This window comes from Vicia villosa, linkage group LG3 (genome assembly GCF_029867415.1).
Source record: "Vicia villosa cultivar HV-30 ecotype Madison, WI linkage group LG3, Vvil1.0, whole genome shotgun sequence".
NCBI classification, from domain to species: domain Eukaryota; kingdom Viridiplantae; phylum Streptophyta; class Magnoliopsida; order Fabales; family Fabaceae; genus Vicia; species Vicia villosa.
In genome coordinates, this window is record NC_081182.1 from 70,089,993 (window position 1) to 70,108,873 (window position 18,881).

The 18,881-nt window shown below is 33.8% G+C and overlaps 3 protein-coding genes across 4 annotated transcripts; 2 read left to right on the forward strand and 1 right to left on the reverse strand.

Moving 5' to 3' along the window:
- Positions 1-3,695: 3,695 nt before the first annotated feature.
- LOC131661817 (E3 ubiquitin-protein ligase RGLG2-like) lies at positions 3,696-7,608 on the forward strand. 2 transcript variants are annotated; one of them, XM_058931455.1, is made up of 12 exons: positions 3,696-3,852; positions 4,135-4,409; positions 4,671-4,755; positions 4,836-4,976; positions 5,070-5,183; positions 5,277-5,374; positions 6,139-6,218; positions 6,310-6,415; positions 6,538-6,665; positions 6,775-6,955; positions 7,168-7,224; positions 7,318-7,608. In XM_058931455.1, exons 2-12 carry the CDS (start codon positions 4,146-4,148, stop codon positions 7,396-7,398), a joined length of 1,335 nt encoding a protein of 444 aa, XP_058787438.1. In that variant the 5' UTR covers positions 3,696-3,852; positions 4,135-4,145; the 3' UTR covers positions 7,399-7,608. The 2 variants fall into 2 exon arrangements, with proteins under 2 accessions (XP_058787438.1, XP_058787439.1); XM_058931456.1 differs by lacking the exon at positions 3,696-3,852 and adding an exon at positions 3,881-4,015.
- A 1,193-nt stretch (positions 7,609-8,801) lies between these two features.
- LOC131658278 (uncharacterized) lies at positions 8,802-12,100 on the reverse strand. The gene is made up of 4 exons (XM_058927589.1): positions 11,227-12,100; positions 10,953-11,134; positions 10,085-10,757; positions 8,802-9,979 (listed from the first exon to the last, which is right to left on the reverse strand). The coding sequence occupies exons 1-4, from the start codon at positions 12,098-12,100 to the stop codon at positions 8,802-8,804; spliced, it is 2,907 nt and encodes a 968-aa protein (XP_058783572.1).
- Positions 12,101-15,320: 3,220 nt separating this feature from the next.
- LOC131658279 (aldehyde oxidase GLOX-like) lies at positions 15,321-17,034 on the forward strand. The gene has a single exon (XM_058927590.1). It carries the CDS (start codon positions 15,321-15,323, stop codon positions 17,004-17,006), a length of 1,686 nt encoding a protein of 561 aa, XP_058783573.1. The 3' UTR covers positions 17,007-17,034.
- Positions 17,035-18,881: the final 1,847 nt, after the last annotated feature.

Genomic DNA, 18,881 nt, shown 5'->3' on the forward strand with positions numbered 1-18,881 from the left:
GCGAAGGCGTACTTGTTTTCTCGCATCGCGCCGCGTGAATAGGTTGGCGCCGCGAACGTGTTTGTGTGCTTCAGGTCGCGCCGCGAACTTTGGTTGCGCCGCGTGCTGTAGCGTTAGTTGTTTTCTTGGAAAAGCTAAATGATGTGTAACTTTCGAACCGTAGGTCCGTTTTTAGTGTCGTTTTGAGAACGATAAATCTTACGAGATAGTCTACGTGTTTAAATGATGGAATGAGGTGTGAATCCAATTATTTTTAGATATGATTTTATTTCTTGGTGAATGATGTATTGTACATATATGTGATGAGATGTGTTAAATACATGCTATATTGAAATATTAATCATGTGACGATTTGTTTAATTGGATGATGTATTGTTGACATATATGATGAAATGTGACAATATAAGATGTTGTTTTGAAAACATTACGATGTGATGATTGTTGAGAATTATATGGTGATGATTGATGATTTGTGAATATTAATATGCTGTTAATATTAATATGTTGATTGTGGTGAATGTATGTGAATGATTGAATGATGCTTGGACATGTACATACTTGTTTGTGATGATATTGGGAGATGAAATGAGACGATGTTAGGCATCGGATCGGTGATGATATAAGTATGTGATATGTGTGCATTCATTCATAAATCATTTACATTGGATCCCGTTGATGAGTGGATCGTTGGTGGCTAATTCCCATTGTGCGGAGATTAGTAAGCAGTCATCGTGTGCCCATGGGGGTGTGAGCAATGAGGTTAGTCGTGTGCCCATGTGGGGTGGGAGCGACTTGAAGGGCAGTATCGCAGAGAGAAGTCCTGTGAATATGATTCACGAATTTTGGTACCACATGCATAGTGTCAGTTCATACATATGCATACTTTTATAACATGATTGGAAGTATTCCAGTGTTATAAATATTGATGACGTGTTGGTTGTGTGTTTCGTTGAATTAATGTTGAGTATGATTGTCTGTTTGAAAGATGTGTCTTGTTGACGTTTGTGTAAATGATAGATGTTCCTGATAATCTGAATATGATGAATTGGGTGAATAATATAACTATGATGTGTTGTTATTTAAGATGCAATAACATTTGTTAACTGTGATGAGACTCACCCTTACTGTTGACATTTTCAGATTGAGGATAGCTGCTTTTGACTTGGTGAGGATTAGCTCATAAGTCGGTTTAGTTGTGTGTCGGTGTCATGCTCTGATAGATGTAACACTGGGAACGCGATGTTTTGAGTTTCGATTATAACTCTATTATTTATTTTATTTGAAGTCTGATACATTAACAATGTAATGTTGACTTGATGATTTGATTCTGCTGTGTAAACATGATTTTAGCTAATGAGTTATAATTCAGATGTTTCAGTGAATGCATGACATATGCCGAACGTATGTTTTTCTTTTATTTTTGAATTGTGACACCCTTTGCATGTTTACTCTGATTTAATTTTGTTAATTGCCGTGGGGTATTAGAGGGGTGTTACACTAACTACAATTACAAAAGTACCATCTGCAGTAGAAATTTTTTATTACTAGGACAATGGGAATATGTGGAGAATTGTTTCGAAGAGGGTGTCATGTGGTCTGTGGCTCTTGAATCTAATATCCAAAATAAGTAGAAAGGTGTTTCTAAGACATGAAATCCAAATAAGAGTGGAAGCTTACTAGAATACGCCACACTGCAATTACCTGATGACTTTTCCATACTATTGGTCATAAAGGAAACAAAACCAACCATAAAATATTTATGTATAAGATATCAAAGAAAAACAAGATTCGATAAAGAAATCAGCCCAGAAAATGTAGGGACAACGTCTGGTACGGTGAAGACGGTTGCTCATAAAATGTGCAGAGTTATACCAGTAGTGCAAAAAACTGTACGAGCGACTTTTGGAAAGTATACAAACAACGGTTGGACAAACATCTACTGGAAGAAGTACAAAATTATGCAAATGGCGAACAAAAAGAACAAACAATGTTTAATTGGAAAAACTTGACATCAAGTGTTGCCTAGTCAAAATTTAAGGATTATTATGACATCATAAACATGTCCATTCAAAATTTTAAATAATGATTAGAAGAAATAAAGTTCCATAGAGTAGGAGCTTTGATGCCATGTGAAAAATAAAAATATATATTTTTTAATGTATTTAAATGAGTAAAACATAAAGCTATGATATTTATTCACACTGTATAATTAATTACATATTATATTTAAAAATAAATAAATAATTATCCAACATCCTAAATACTCCATCTGTCTCAAATTATAAGAGAAAATTACTTTTTAGATTCATTGAATAATTAATGTATCTGGACTATACATAGACCAAATACATTAATTATTCAATAAATCTAAAAATGATTTTCTCTTATAATTTGGGACGGAGGGAGTACATGAATTTAAATATTCATGAACTAAGACTTAAATCCTCATTGATTATGATTTTTTTCTTTCTATTTTCAAGGTATATAATTATGGTGGTATATATGATTTTAATTATTTTGAACATTATTAAATGACAATATTGTTACACGAAAAGATGAAAATTGTGATATCATTTAAAAGAAATTTATGATGTTTGAACATGAAAGTTTATGAATTTGATCATAGATAATATTCAATTTTAAAAATTGATTATATATATTGTTTAATCAAAATGTGTTTTTATTAAAAAAAAAATAAGATGAAGGACTAAAACATAATATGAATTCAATTATATAATGTTTATTTTGGACATTTATGTTTTTTCAAACTTAACCAAGGTCTTAAATTTGAATTTACATTTTTTAAGAAATAATTTTATTGTTTATTGTAGCACACTTCAACTTAAAAAATTAATCTATGCAATTGTTTATAGATGATACCAAATTTATATTAAAAAAAATTTGTTATACTATTATTAATTATAATTTATAATATAATCATCAAACTTAACAATCTCTTCACTTCTACTAGTACAATATCCCTTATGTGAAAAGTCATGTATTATTATTTAAACATCACAAAAGATAAAGCAATTACTCTTTTAGAGCAACAAAAGTATCTTTCAAAAAGTTCACACTCACTATTAAAAATTTATTTTGTCTAACTTTTCGATAACATGGAGATACGTATTATTATTCTTATAATAATACGGGAATATAGTTTTAACTCGTTAAAAATAATAATTTAATTTTATAAATCAGTAAAATTGAAGACCAAAATTATATACTTAAAAATAAAAACAAAAATCTAAAATCATTAAAAAATCACAAAAATTTAAATATTATCATACACTTAATCATTGATGACGTGTACAACATAAATACCCGACCAACCTATAAGGTAAGAGAGCTTTCACCATTAACTTGGGTAATTAATTAAATTAAGGTGAACACTCCGGTACCCTTGAGTTTAGATGGGTACCGGTACCCTCAACCAATCAAATGTTATAATTTTATGCCATGTCACTTATTTATTTTTATTTATTTTAAAATAAATTAATATTTAATAATAATTTACACTAAAGGTACCGGTACCCAACTTGAATTCATGGGTACCAAAGAATTTACCTTAAATTAAACTAGGATGGACTATTTTCAAAACCCAATTAAGAAAGTCTTAATGAGTATTATTATTGACTAATAAAAGAAAGAAAAACCCTATTTACTAGTATTATGATTAACACTAAACCTTGTTTACTGCACAAAAAGAAAAGTGGGTGAAACCACACTTATAGAGAGAGAAAGTTCGTGGAAGCAACCTTTTCACACCGTTCATCAATATTCCACTGATACTGACACCCACACGCTCATCCATTTCCACTCATTCACTCTCTCTCAATCAGCCTCTTCAAGGTAGTAGTATTTCTTTTCTTCAAGATTCAAAACTTTCCATTTTTTAAATTGTTTCTTTCTTAATTCTTACACATTACCTTCAATTTGCTGAGTGGATTATTATAATTCAGTTTTGTTTTTGGGATTGTGTGTTTTACTTGAATTGTAAATGAAATTCATGCAAGTAATGTTAATTAATTATTGTAAAATGATTAAGAATGTGATTTTAACCCAATGAAGTTAAGTTTGTTAGAGATTTGATTTGAATGTTTGAATTGTGCTGCTGAATTTCAATTTCTCTAGGATAAGAATTCATGGGTGGATCACATTCAAAACGGAGGGGCTCTAGAAGCTCTAGGCAACGTTCTTCATCATCTTCAAGGTCAAATCCTATGTTTCCTCAATATCAATCTCCTTATTTGCCACAACCACAGGATCATGGAACAATGGGGTATAATTATGGGGTTCAACCTCCACCTCAAAGCTATGGTGGTAGTGTTGCTCATGCTCCTCAACAAAGTAAGAGTTCGGATAAAAAGTTTACAAGGATTGGTGATAATTATAGTAGTTTGGAACAGGTAATTGTTCAGGTCCCATTTTTTGACTTTAAGTTCTAATGTTTGACAAACAATAGTGTTTAGGTCTTGAATCATTTGGACCTGTTTGATGCTTATACATACTTGCATCATCATTTTGACCTGTTGAGCAATGATTAGTTTCAACGCGTTTCTGTATTTGGAGAATGTAAAAGTCAGATCAATGTGTCCCTATAACGATCGTTATTATTTATTTGTTTTTTTTTTGACACTCTGAAGTATTTTTCTTTTCATTTTTGGAAGGTAACTGAGGCTCTAGCAAGTGCTGGCCTAGAGTCTTCTAATCTCATTGTTGGTATTGATTTTACGAAAAGCAATGAGTGGACAGGTTAAGCTTCATTTGACTAATCTTCATTTTCTCCTTCTTTTCATTGTGTCAATATGGATGCCTTACCTTTGTATTATTAGGCGCAAGGTCATTTCAAAGGAGATGCCTTCATCACATCGGGAACGAACAAAATCCGTATGAACAAGCTATATCTATCATTGGGAAAACATTGTCCTCCTTTGATGAGGATAACTTGATTCCCTGTTTTGGATTCGGAGATGGTAAATTAGATAATTTTTGAGAATTACATTCCATATTTAGGATATAATTTTTTTTCTGTATGAGTTATATTATGTGTTGGTTTACATTGACAGCTTCAACACATGACCAAGAAGTTTTTAGTTTCAATGCCGAGGATAGATTTTGTCACGGGTTTGAAGAAGTTTTGTCACGTTATAGGGAATTGGTTCCTCAATTAAGGCTTGCAGGTATTTGGAAATCGGTCAAACTTCATCTCATTCTTTATATGTATTTCATTAAGCTCTTTGCTTATGTTATTTTTCACCCCCAATTCTTGGCAGGACCCACATCATTTGCCCCAGTCATTGAGATGGCTATCACCATAGTTGAGCAAAGTGAAGGCCAATACCATGTTTTATTGATTATAGCAGATGGGCAGGTAGAGAATTACCAGAATTGAAAGTGACAATATATTTGATTGTTATTTAATCGAATGAATAACAAAATCATATAATTGAAGTGGTATTCGTAGCTTGCATATGAATTCTTTTTATTGATGATTTTCTTTTCTTTCGAGGGATAGAAAGTTGTGATTGTTATTGATATGCTGAAATTAAGATCTTTCTTCAATACTCAATGCCTTGACACCTGGTTGTCACATATAATCAAATGAATGTAACGTTTGATGGTAAAGGTAAATAGATTTTTGTTAAAAGGGATAAAGAGATAATACAATAACTTGTTGGGCGATCCGACCAATTTTCACCCTCTAAGAAACACCAACTACACACGAGTTTGTTATTTCCCCTCAACAAAGATTACTCTCCGCTCATGATATTACTAGTAGCCTTAAAAGAAATATATACTGCAATACTAGATTAGATTATGGGTTAATTGAATTCTTTATCGCATAACTTTGATATGAAATAGTTTTCTTGCGGGGCTAGATTTCCTTTATATTGTCTGTTTTATATGAATTCAGAAGATCTAAGTTTAATGGTGAAACATGGCTGCTAAATGACATTGAAAATCGAAGTAAGAATTAGATATAGTTTTCATATGGAACTAGCACGAAACATAGAGAAAGCATTAACCGAACATCATTCTGTCACGGTGTGGTTATGCTGGCCATCGGCCATCAATTAGCAATTAGAGACTAAGTATGATAAATGATTGATGTTGAAGACTGTCAACTTTTCGCAGGTGACAAGAAGTGTTGACACAGAGCGTGGGCAATTGAGTACACAAGAAAGAAAAACTGTAGAAGCAATTGTGAAAGCTAGGTAGTTTATCTGCTTGTGGTTCTTTATTATTTTTCGTGGTTATAATGATGTGTATACAACTCTTAACAAATAATTACGTGTTTACTTGCAGTGAATATCCCCTGTCAATTATACTAGTCGGAGTTGGAGACGGGCCATGGGACATGATGAAAGAATTTGACGATAACATACCTGCTCGAGCATTTGATAATTTCCAGGCATGTATCTTATATTCAGAGAAAAAAAATCAATTTTGTTGTTTCTACACAGCATATTCTGTTTACACTTTCAGCAATGCTAAACTTTATATTTATTTTCTTATTTGCTTTGTATTGTGTAGTTTGTGAATTTCACCGAAATAATGTCAAAGAATATGGATCGGTCTAGAAAGGAAGCCGAGTTTGCACTCTCTGCGTTAATGGAAATACCTTCGCAGTACAAGGCAACACTAGAACTTAATATATTGAGGTAACAATGTTGAATCTTTTCTTTTTAAGCTTTTGCTATATTGAACTTGAATATAACATCTGCATACGAAGTCCCCGATTAAGTTGAGATGCATTGTTTTTTCAAACAGCAATCGTAGAAGGAATGATATAAATAGGATTCCTCTACCACCACCTCAATATGGCACATCATCTTTCAACACCCCAAAATCTTCCATTCAAAATAATTTTCGCCCCAGCGCACCATCTCACAGTCACAACAAACCCAATGTTGGCACGAACCCCCATGCAAGTTCTGCTTCTGATAATCAGGTACTTCATCTCTATGCTCTCTCTTACTCTTGGCTTTTTCCTTCTATATTGTACAGTCACTGCAGTAGCATCTTCACTTGTCTATTTTCATTCTCGATCCTCGTGTAGAAGTCTATTTATGTATCAAAGTGGCAATGATAAGTTTACTTAAACATAAACGGTTTAATACAAATTCAAAACCTATAAACTATTCTGTTTTGTCATCCCTGCAGTTTTGTCCCATTTGCCTTTCCAATCCAAAGGATATGGCCTTTGGTTGCGGACATCAGGTTAGGATTCTGACCACTTTTATTTTTCTCATACATTATAAATGATTGATTGCCAATAGGTAACTAACACGAGTTTTTCTAATTAATTTGCAGACATGCTGCGAGTGCGGTCAAGATCTTGAGCTATGCCCCATTTGCAGGAGTAGCATTAATACTAGAATAAAGCTTTATTAGATTATATCTCTGAAAACATGTGCAGGGTTTTTGGTGTTGAAGTATATGAAACCTAGCAAGTTTCTTGATGACCAGGGAAGTGTAAATAGTTTTGGCATTACATACTCAAGTCCGTGCTTTGAGCACATTTTATATTACTGTTGGTTCTCCATTGATATATTTATTTTTTGGAAATTCATCAATATAATTTTGCACGCTTTATTTTTATAAGTATTAGGGTGGTTTTGAAGAGGAAAATCATCCCAATTAATCTATTGCTTTTTCTTATTTTATCTGGCAATCAGTTTTGTTATAAACTTCAATTTGATTCAATCTTTAGTGGTTTGGATTTGGATATTGTTAAAGGAGCTAAAGATGCTGGAAAATAACACCACCAAGCATGAGTCAACTCAGCGTTCGGAACCTTCGATTATGACAGTTAGAGCTGTTATGCCAGCTCAGATTCAGTTAGGTAGATAGGATCCAGTGTATGAGTTTCATGAGCATATGAGTTTCCTCTCCTTTCATCGAGTTTTCCTATTTCTAAATTCTTCTAATAGGGTAAAACACATCACTCATCCTTACATGAGTTTGGAGTTAAGCATACACAACTTAAACTTGATGATGGAGCTGAGCTAAGCCTGTTCTGCATGGTCAAAGCATAGCAGAGGTTGTGTGGCATAGATCCATTTGCAGTTCGGTCACACTGCAAATACCTTCTTGCCATTGGAAAGAGACCGGTTGAAGAAAAGAGAGGAAAATAAATTTGATCAAAGAATCGCTGCTGTTGAGGTGCGCTATCCTTATTTTCTAATAACCCTTGCGAGTTTTGCACAGAAGTGTTCATCAATTTGCTTACAATTATCATTATAAACTATAGTAATTTTAAAAAAATCTAACCATTAGTAGTTTTATATAAGCTAACGTGTATTCTAAAGGCACAAGTTAATATATTATTTATAGAAATATTTTTTTAAAATGTGTGTATTTAATTTTTTGAAATTTTAAATATGACTTTATTACACTCACTTTTTCTAAATATAGTATACTTAAGACACATGTTAGTGTGACTCATATTTTAGTAATGGATTGTAAAGCATTTTATTATGTACATTTGCTTTTTGCTTTGCAATCATGTACACAAATAAAAAATAAGAAAGGGAGTCGAGCATATGCTCTAGATGAAAAAAGGAAAATGTATAAAGAGATGATCAAGGTTAGAAGTATTATCTGAGATGTTCCATGCTATAGCTTTGTTGTGGAGACCACTAGGGTTTTTTTTTTTTTAACCAAGAAACAAAATTTCATTAAACAAAAAAGAAAGAAACCAATTACACAAGGGGGACCAAGCCAAGATCCCTTAATGACAAAGTCTAGTCCTAGGGGTATCCATCTTGTCTAACTAGTAATCTTTAACAATAGCATTATGGACATAGTTGAACCAATAGGTAGTTTTTTGTTTGTAAACCAATGCTAGCCAAAGAATCATCATAAAAATTGGCTTCCCTAAAGTTAAGGGTGATGCTAAACTCAATATGTAACGTGTAATCCCAACAACAAAGCCAACGAGATCGAAGTTTCCAAGGCACTAAGGCATGGTTTTTGAAAGAGTTAACCACCAAACTACAATCCGTTTCCACCCAAAACTTAGTGTAATGGTTCTTTTTAGCCGCTTCTATAGCCATAATAGCCGCAATAAGCTCAGTCGACTCCGAATTGTTATTATCTAAATAAGCACTAAAGCTTAGAATATGATTAGCATTATGATCACGAAAGATTCCCCCACACACAACAACTTTAGGATTTTCAATTACAGCCCCATCAATGTTACACTTTATCCATCCCAAGGAAGGAGGAGACCAAAGAACTTTCATTGTTTTCACACCTTTGCTTGGATTAATATTGATATCAAAACGCTTTAGCAAGCTGAAGCTGGAAATAGTAGCATCTGGGACCCTAATAGTATTGTTTCCAATCACTTTAGCTTGGGCCAGAATCACATTCACACATGTATTCCACGAGATTGTCTTGTCGTCAAACCTTAACTTGTTTCTAGCATGCCAAATCTGATGGAAAACACCAACAATGCAGGCATGAATCACTGCCCTAGCCTGAAGAGACCAGCAACCATTTAAAACCTCTTTGCAATCATTAACATTAGTGATCAATCTATTTAAGCCCATCATATTAATCAGGCAATTCCACATACTAATAACAAAGCTGCAACCAAAGAAAATACGACTAGAAGTTTCCCAACACACCTTACAGAAGCTGCATTGAGAAGGAAAAGAGAAGCCTCTCAACAACAAGTTATCATCAGTAGGCAATTTGTTATGAATATATCTCCAGACCATCATAGATTGAGAAGGAGGAGAGTCCTTATCCCAAGGGAAGGTCTTCCAGTCTGTCGAAGGATAAGGAGTGATGATTGAATTGTAAGCTTCCTTAACAGTCAAGACACAAGAAGAACTATGCTTCCAGGCTAACAAATCATCAACATCAGTTGTAGCTACTGAGAAATTGGAGATGCTGCTCAAAAATTCCGGGAGAGCCACTTGTATGTTGTCTTTGATTTGCCAGGTATTCTTCCACCAGTCCCTCACTTTAGAAGTAAGGGCATAATGAAATTGCTTGGGAATGTGATACTTGTCAGCCAGAACCTCACCAGTCCAATTATCTAACTAGAAAGTTATGTTTTTTCCATTGCCTATGCTCCACATGCAATTGTCCTTAACCCTCTCATGAGCCTCCTTAATGCCACTCCAAATTGAGGATTTGATGGCATACCTTATGAGTCTACCATTTCTCTTCACTCTTCCATTAAGCAAGATTGACCAATGTTGATTAACATTTAAGATTTTCCAAAAAAGTTGCATATTTGTTGCTGAATTGAATGCCTTAAGAGATATTATTCCCAAGCCACCTTCATTAGTTTTCCTACAGCATGTCTTCCAAGAAATAGTCACCACTTTCTTTTTATTAATGCATCCACTCCATATGAAATTTCTGAGCCATGCCTCAATCCTCTTTATTATGCTGCCAGGCCAGTTGTAAATTCCAATACTGTGCACCACCATACTCAGGATGACAGACTTAACCAGCTGAGCCCTCCCAGCTATAGTCAGAATTTCTGCTTTCCAAGATGCTAACTTGACTCTTATGCTATCTGCAATAGGAAGGAAATATATAGCCTTAGGTTTACCTATAAAAATTGGGACTCCAAGATATATGAATGGAGGACTAGCCATGGTGAAGCCAATTAGATTGGCAAGAGCAGCATATCTAGTTTGGGACAGTCCCCCAGCATATATCAAGGATTTGGAAAAGTTGCAGAGCTGGCCATAACAATTTCCATATTCTTTGAGAAGATCAGCTATTGCCTACAAAGACTTAGTATCTCCCCTGTAGAAAATAATTATGTCATCTGCAAAAAGGGTGTGTGAAGGAATCATACAGTGCTTGTTAGCTCTTATAAGGTTAATTTGATTAGTTTCAACAAGATTAGAGATCCCTCTACTAAGGACATCCTTAGCCAGACAAAAAAGAATGAGAGATAAGGGGTCTCCTTGTCTCACACCATTGGTACACTTGAGATAGCCTATTTGGTTTCCATTGAAGCTAATAGATATGTTAACAGATGTGATAATGGTATGGATCCAGTTACAAAACAAAGAGCTGAAGCCAAATCCTTTAAGAGTTTTTAAAAGGAAATCCCAACTGAGAGTGTCAAATGCTTTAGCAATATCTATCTTCAAGGCTACATTACCACTAAAGCATTTATTGTTAAGGTTGTTAATAGCTTCAGAGGCAGGACATATCCCATCCCTTATACATCTGCCAGAAACAAACCCTTTTGCTCAACAGAAATCAGGTTAGGAAGAATAGAAGAGAGTCTGTCAGCTAAAATTTTAGGTATGATTTTAAACTTGAAGTTAGCCAAAGCAATTGGCCTGTAGTGTCCTAGACTGCTAGCCTCTTTAGCCTTAGGAATCAAAACTAAGGTGTTAGCATTGTAATTAGGAGAAATCCAGCCTTGCGTGAAAAATTGTAAAACAGCCTCAATCACATCATGTTTGATTATGTCCCAATACTTATGAAAGAAAACTCCACCAAAACCATCAGGTCCAGAAGCTGAATTGGGTTTTAAATTCTGAACAGCTTGATGTATTTCATCAGCACTAGGAATCATAGTAAGCAACATGTTGGCTTGCTCACTCACAAGAGAAGGAATGACCGTGCTAATCAAGTCATTATCCTGAGGGACAAAGTTCTTATTAAATAGCTGAGTGAAATGGCTAACTATATGGTTTTCCAAAGTGTTTTGGTTAGTGATGACATCATTATCAATGACCAAGGAAGATATAAGACTAGTTTTCCTTCTGATTTTAGCATATGTGTGAAAGAATTTTGTGTTCCTATCCCCATGTATCTGCCAATTAACCCTGGATTTCTCCCTCCAGAAATCCTCCTCCATATTTAAGGCTACTTCCATGTCATGTTGGGCTTTAGCTTCTTTATCTTGCAAACTGTCAGAATTTCCATTCTTAATAATGTCCTCTTGAACATTGGCAAGCTCATTTTCAGCAGAAGTAACCTTAATTTTTACATCTCCAAAACTGTTTTTATTCCATTCCTTAAGTCTAGTTTTCAAAAGCTTTAACTTCCTATCCAGGACATACATAGGGCAGCCAAAATTTTTAAAGGAGAAATTCTCAAAATTCATAGTGTAAAGCAAAGGGTAGTGATCAGATTTTAATTTAGGGAGGGCATGGCAAACCACATTCCTACATAAATCAAGCAGGCTACAAAGAGAACACATACAAGTGAAATGGTAATAAAAAAACGATAAGAATAATATAAGTGAGCATTTAAAACGGAAGAATTAGAAAAGCGATAACAAGTGAAGAGGTATAAAGTGAAGAGAAATATTTGTAATTATGCGGTGGTTGGGATTATGAAGGAGAGAGAAAATAATTTATTTATTTTTTAATTAATAAAAAATAATGATTGGTTGTGTGTAAATAAAAACTTATAAAAAATGAATTATGGTGAAAAGCATTTGAAGTGGGGTCTACTTGAAAAGCAAAATGGATGAAGAAAGTGATTGGTGTGACAAGACTAAAGGGACTAAAGGAATTAATCACTTAAATTTTTTTAAAATTAATCACTTAATTTTTTTTAAAATTAAGAGAAAAATGTTTGAAAAGCTTGTTGGAATCAAACTAATGTTTACGGGCTCGACGTTTGGTGGAATGTAGAATGACATACATGAACCAATCTAGTGAGAAAAAAATGTCTATGTCTTATCAGATCCATCATTTGGTAGATTGTGGAATAACATACATGAGTCAATATGATGAAAAACAAACGTCTATTTGCGTGTTTGGAAACAATGTACATAACCGCTACCGCACATTTATAACTTCTCCAACGTGATTTTTCAGAAGCTACAGAGGGTAGCTTTTATACAACGTGCAGTGTGACCGTGAAAAACTAAAAATCCCAAACATAGACTATGTCTTATTAAATTCTTCGCTTGGTAGACTATGGACACCGCATTAGTTACACTTTGCCCATGCAGGACAAACCTAGCTCAAAACTAATGTTCCATGTGTTTAGCTCAACTTGGCCATTTAGGTTATTTTGAGTTCAACCTTGATGAACTCCACCAAGATCTTCTTCAAAATTGTGATCCTCCTAAGGGTGTTATATGCCATGTCATGCGTCTTGCACGCACAAGTGACGTAAGTTGTTTTATTGATGAGTGATGTAAGTTGTGTGTGCTCCACACCACATCTCTGCACAGACGAGTGACATAGACGTTCCTTTACAGACGAGCTATGTGGATCTTAAAGGTAAAACCTAATGAACCTAGACATCCAAAAATAATTATATTAGATTAAGACACTTAGGACTATAAAAGGTGACACAACTAGGAGTGTACACACTCATACACTAATTGATAACTCTTCTGATGCTAAGTCAGTAAGAGTCACAAACAGTTATCTTAGTGAAATTGTGAAGGAATCACTCCTATTTTATTCCTCTCCTTTTATAGCGATTATGATCACTTTCTTTGGAAGACCCAATTGATGCCATTTATTGTGATTGATCAAGTACCTAATAATGATTGAGAATCGACTTTGATGAAGGGGATTTTCGTAGCTGATATCCATAATTAGTAATAAATGCGTATCTTTATCACACCTAGATCGAATATCGACCCCAATAAGAGTCGAGTCGGTACCTCCTATTCGACCCACTAACATGCCCATATCATTTCATGCCATATGGACGGGTTCCTCCATGTTCAATTATATAAGCCAAGCAGGCTTTTCCATGCCCAATTGTAGATTTCGACCCAATACTTCAAAAGGGGTGGGATCTAACCCTATTAAATATTTGAAATGTACAAGTAAAAAAAGGGACATATTTATTTAAGACAAAATCCTTAGTTATTTTTTAAGAATACTCTTGGATTTTGTTTGGGAGTTTGGAGAGGAGGGTTTCGAAAATACATTTTATCTAAGACAAACAATACACCTACATTTTATCCTTAGTTATTTTCTAAGAATACTCTTAGAGTGTGTTTGAATGAGGTAATTGAAAATTTTAAAGGAATTTAAAATTGAATCAAAGCAATTCAAATGATTCAATTGAAATCCATTGATTTTTAAATTATTTTGTTTGGATGGAGTATTAAGATAATTCATTGTTAGATTTTTGGGGTTATTTTTTATAAAATTAAAATTTTTTAGACCAAATTAAAAAATTAAAAAGTAGGGACCAATTTGCAATTTTTAAAAATTTGAAGGACCAAATTATAAATTTTAAAATTGTTAAGGACCAATTTGCAATTTTTTGAAATTTTTTTAGGTCAATTTTGTAATTTTGAAAAAATACGAGGACCAATTTGCAAATTTTGAAGAAATAATAGTAACAAATATATTCTATGGAGTATGAGAGGAATTTCAAATTCTTTAGTTTTTTATGTCATTTTAAAATGACAAAAGTTAACTTAGATAAAATACTCCATAAATTTCTATCATTTTAACAATTCTTCATCTTTGTATTTTTTTTTTTGAACAAAAAACTTATTTTGGAACATATTGGACTTATGGCCCATTTACCCTTCATCTTTGTATTTAAACAATAAATTTTGTGCAAATCATTTTAAATTCCCTCAAAATATTACGTTACCTCATTAAAATGTTTCATCCAAACACACTCTTAGGTCTTATTTAGGAGTTAAATTTTCTTCTATAACATTCCGTAGAGCAGTTCATTGTTGTAATTATCTTGTGTATAAATACATGATGACATACCGTCAATTTTTTTAGAGATTATCATGATTAATTTGTTGAGTCACTTTGTAGAATATGTAAAAAATATTCAATCTATTTTATATATGCATTAAAATGGAATCAAGATGTACAATCATATGCTTTGTGTCAGTTTGATCAACATCAGTTTATAAATTTGAAAATAAATTCGATTAAAAATATGAACCGTTTGATCTAGACCGGACAGTCGAGATGCGCATGACTACATGCAGTTGCACTGCATCTATTTCTGATGATAGAATAATTTCTGACTAGATTTAATTTATCTTTGGGCCAACCACAAGAAGTCTAAAGGCCCCAATAAATGAGCATCCATATTAAGAAAAGATTGTTTTGCAAACTGATTGTATGAATTAGATCTAACATAACATGATAAAACTACTATTATTTCATCTATAAACTCTACTCATGAAAAGATTCACAGGGAATATTTTAATAGCACACTTCAGAATGAGGCTGAAGTTTAGCCAAATTGATTGCACCCTTTCAATTTCATGACCACTACTAACTCGGTTCCAACCAAAACATTATCCTATAAAAGGACCCTCTTAAGTCGATTCTCACAATACCAAATAGTAAAACATGTTTGTAATGAAAAACATGTTTCTGTCTAACACTAAAATCATGTTCATTATTGTCTTATTCTTCTTGGTTTGTGTTGGATTATGCAATGGTGCAAATCATGAAACACCTTTGCAAGGTAGAAAAGGACAGTGGCAACTGCTTCTCAACAACACTGGCGTGGTTGGCATGCACATGGCATTAACCTACAAAAACACTGTCATAATGTTTGATCAAACTGGAGGAGGCCAATCTAGATACAAACTTCGAAAACGATTCAACGGAACAACATGTAGAATGAACAACAACAACGATATAACCGATTCAACATGCTATGCTCATTCAGTAGAGTACGATATCAACGCCAATAGAATAAGACCTTTGAGGCTTGACACTGATCCCTGGTGTTCCTCAGGTTCTTTTCTAAGCAATGGAACACTTCTGCAAACTGGAGGTTATCATCAAGGTGCTAAGAGGGTTAGATTCTATAGACCTTGTGGGAATAATCAACATTGTGATTGGATACAATCAAAGAAAACTCTATCTGATGAAAGGTGGTATGCTTCTAGTCAGATTCTACCAGAACATGACAGAGTTGTTCTTGTTGGTGGAAGAAGAGTTTTCACTTACGAATTTGTCCCGAAAAGTAGTCCTAATGAAAAATCTTTTGAACTTCCGTTTCTGCATCAAACCAATGACAGAAACTCTGATGGCAACAATTTATATCCCTTCACTCACCTTTCATCCGACGGAAACTTGTTCGTCTTCGCCAACCGCGATTCCATTTTACTCAACTTGAGACGTAATAAAGTAATCAAGACGTTCCCTCGGATTCCAGGAAGCGGGTCGAGAAACTACCCGAGTTCAGGATCATCCGTGTTACTCCCATTAGACCATAAAGACAGGTTCCAGAAAGCTGAAGTTATGGTATGTGGAGGCTCATCCACCGGAGCACTCAATGCTGCTAAAAGCAAAAAGTTCATTTCAGGTTTAAGATCATGTGGGAGAATGGTGATCACAGGAAACAAACACGCATGGGAAATGGAGTATATGCCGAATCCGCGTCTCTTACACGACATGTTGATTTTACCTACAGGTAACATCTTGATTATAAATGGTGCTAAACATGGTTGTGCAGGATATGACAATGCTAGAAATGCTTCGCTCGAGCCTTATCTTTATACTCCAAAGAAAAAGCTAGGAAAAAGGTTCACTGTCCTTCAGAAAACAATGATAGCAAGAATGTATCATTCATCAGCAACTCTTCTACCTGATGGAAGAGTATTAGTAGCCGGCGGTAACCCTCATGGAAGATACACTTTTCAGAATGTGGCATACCCAACAGAACTTAGACTTCAAGCATTTGTTCCACATTACATGGAAAGGCGGTATCATACTTGGAGGCCAAGTAACCTGACCATAGAGAATCATGCAGTTGGGTATGGTAAAGAGTTTAATGTAAGTTTTGTGTTGAGGAGGAGGCCAAGTGATGAGGTGAGGTTCAGTGTTTATTCGCCTCCGTTTACTACTCACGCGTTCGCGATGAATCAAAGGATGTTGAATCTGAGGTGCAGGAGAATGGTGAGAAGTAGAGAGGGGAGTGTGAGGGCAGTGTTGGAAGCTCCACCATCTTCTGTTGTTGCACCTTCTGGTTATTACTTGCTCACGGTTGTGAATGAAGGAATTCCAAGCATTTCTCAGTGGATTCAGTTTGTTCATGCTTAGGCTTCTTTGAATGAAAATTACTACAAGAATCTCATACACAAATTTAAGTGATGAGAGAAAACTATATAGCTAATTATGTAGATTTCAATATGGCTTGTATGTTTGTCAAAATATTATATACATAGTGAGGCATGGTGTAGTTTCTATATAAATTAATAAAAGAGATTATTTGATAAGCCTATTACTTATATCTCAACTTAATGAAGCTTCTTCAAAATTAATGATTTTTTTAATGCTCAAATAATATATTAATAAATAGAGTGAAGGTCCAGTCCCTCACAAAAATTATCGAGGTTAAATTAGTCTCTGAGAAAGAAAAAAAGTCTCTATTAAATCCCTTACGAAATTTAACCGAATCATATTAGTCCTTATACTAATATTTTTTTTAAATCGGTTTTTTTCTTACTTTTGAATTGCGACTAGACTGCCAGCGAAGACTCATTTTACTCCCTCACAAAAAAGGTTACGAAATTTAACCGAATCATATTAGTCCTTATACTAATATTTTTTTCAAATCGGTTTTTTTCTTACTTTTGAATTGCGACTAGACTGCCAGCGAAGACTCATTTTACTCCCTCACAAAAAAGGGAGAGTCCAAATTAGTCCATGAGAAAAAAAGTCCTTATTTAATTCCTTACAAAATTTAACTGAGCCATATTAGTCTCTCTTTTAATATTTTTTCAAATGATTTTTTCCTATTTTAAAACCGTGACTGGACTTCTATTTTACGAGTGTTGATTTAAAATTATTTGTGAAGAGTCGATAAATCATCGCAGTACCACGATGTTCTTTTTTTTGTTGGATTTATTATCAGGTTTATGGGTGGGTGACTACGTTTTTTCTTGTTATGTATTCTTGTATATTAGGTGTTGTTATTGTTTCGGTTGTTAATGATCTTTTATGAAGGTTTAGTTCTGCTGCTGGGGTGATTTAGGCTAATTTCTTACTTTTGTAAATAATACTTGTGACCATGGGCGAAGCTATAGCTTAGCGGGCTCGTCCGGGCTCAACCCCTCATTTCATTGTATACTCCCCACATTAATAGTTGATTTTTAGACAACATCAGGGGGCAAAATTAATAATTTTTAGATAAAATTAAGAGCAAAATTATTAAAAACAGGGTGTAAATTTTTTGGACAAAATCAATGGCAAAATTTTTAGACAAAATCAAAGGCAAAATTAGTAGAAACAAGGTGTAAAATTAATAAAAACAGGGTGTAAAATTTTTGCCCAGGCTTACTAAAATTTCTGGCTCCGTCATTGCTTGTGGCGAAAATAATACACATGATATGTTGAAAAAAAACTAGTTTATACCATATTCCTTAGGTTTTGATGATAACAAAGTATTTAATGAACAATTAGGTATACTAGGTAACCCAGTCTCTCGTGAAAACTCAGACTCTGAAGACCATGTGCAAAGGAACTTAACCTCTGACCCGTGCTCCATTTCTGAAAACAAGTCTATCTTGTTAAGTCCAGTCACGGTTTAAAAATAGGAATAATATCATTTGAAAAAAATATTAAAAGACCGACTAATTTGGCTCACTTAAATTTTGTAAGGGATTAAATAGAGATTTTTTTCTTAGAGACTAGTTTGATTTTTTTTTTTTGAGAGACTAAAATGAGTTTTCATTGATAGTCTAGTCACGGTTCAAAAGTAAGAAAAAAATTGATTTGAAAAAAAATATTAGCAGAGGAACTAACATGACTCGGTTAAATTTTATAAGAGATTTAATAGAGACTTTTTTTTCCAGAAACTAATCTGACATTTACAATTTTTGTGAGGGACTAAAATGAACTTTCAGTCTAATAAATTATAGGCATAATTAGTCCTTCAGTCCCATAAGATAATTTTGAGTTACGAAACAGTCCAAC

Coding starts and splice junctions, on each gene's coding strand:
- LOC131661817 (XM_058931455.1), top strand. CDS start 4,146: ATGGGTGGATCACATTCAAAACGGAGGGGCTCTAGAAGCTCTAGGCAA. Junction 4,756..4,835: donor GAAAAGCAATGAGTGGACAG/GTTAAGCTTCAT, acceptor TTGTATTATTAG/GCGCAAGGTCATTTCAAAGG. Junction 5,375..6,138: donor TGATTATAGCAGATGGGCAG/GTAGAGAATTAC, acceptor AACTTTTCGCAG/GTGACAAGAAGTGTTGACAC.
- LOC131658278 (XM_058927589.1), bottom strand. CDS start 12,100: ATGAATTTTGAGAATTTCTCCTTTAAAAATTTTGGCTGCCCTATGTAT. Junction 11,135..11,226: donor GATTTCTGTTGAGCAAAAGG/GTTTGTTTCTGG, acceptor GTGGTAATGTAG/CCTTGAAGATAGATATTGCT. Junction 10,758..10,952: donor ATCTCAAGTGTACCAATGGT/GTGAGACAAGGA, acceptor AAGTCTTTGTAG/GCAATAGCTGATCTTCTCAA.
- LOC131658279 (XM_058927590.1), top strand. CDS start 15,321: ATGTTTCTGTCTAACACTAAAATCATGTTCATTATTGTCTTATTCTTC.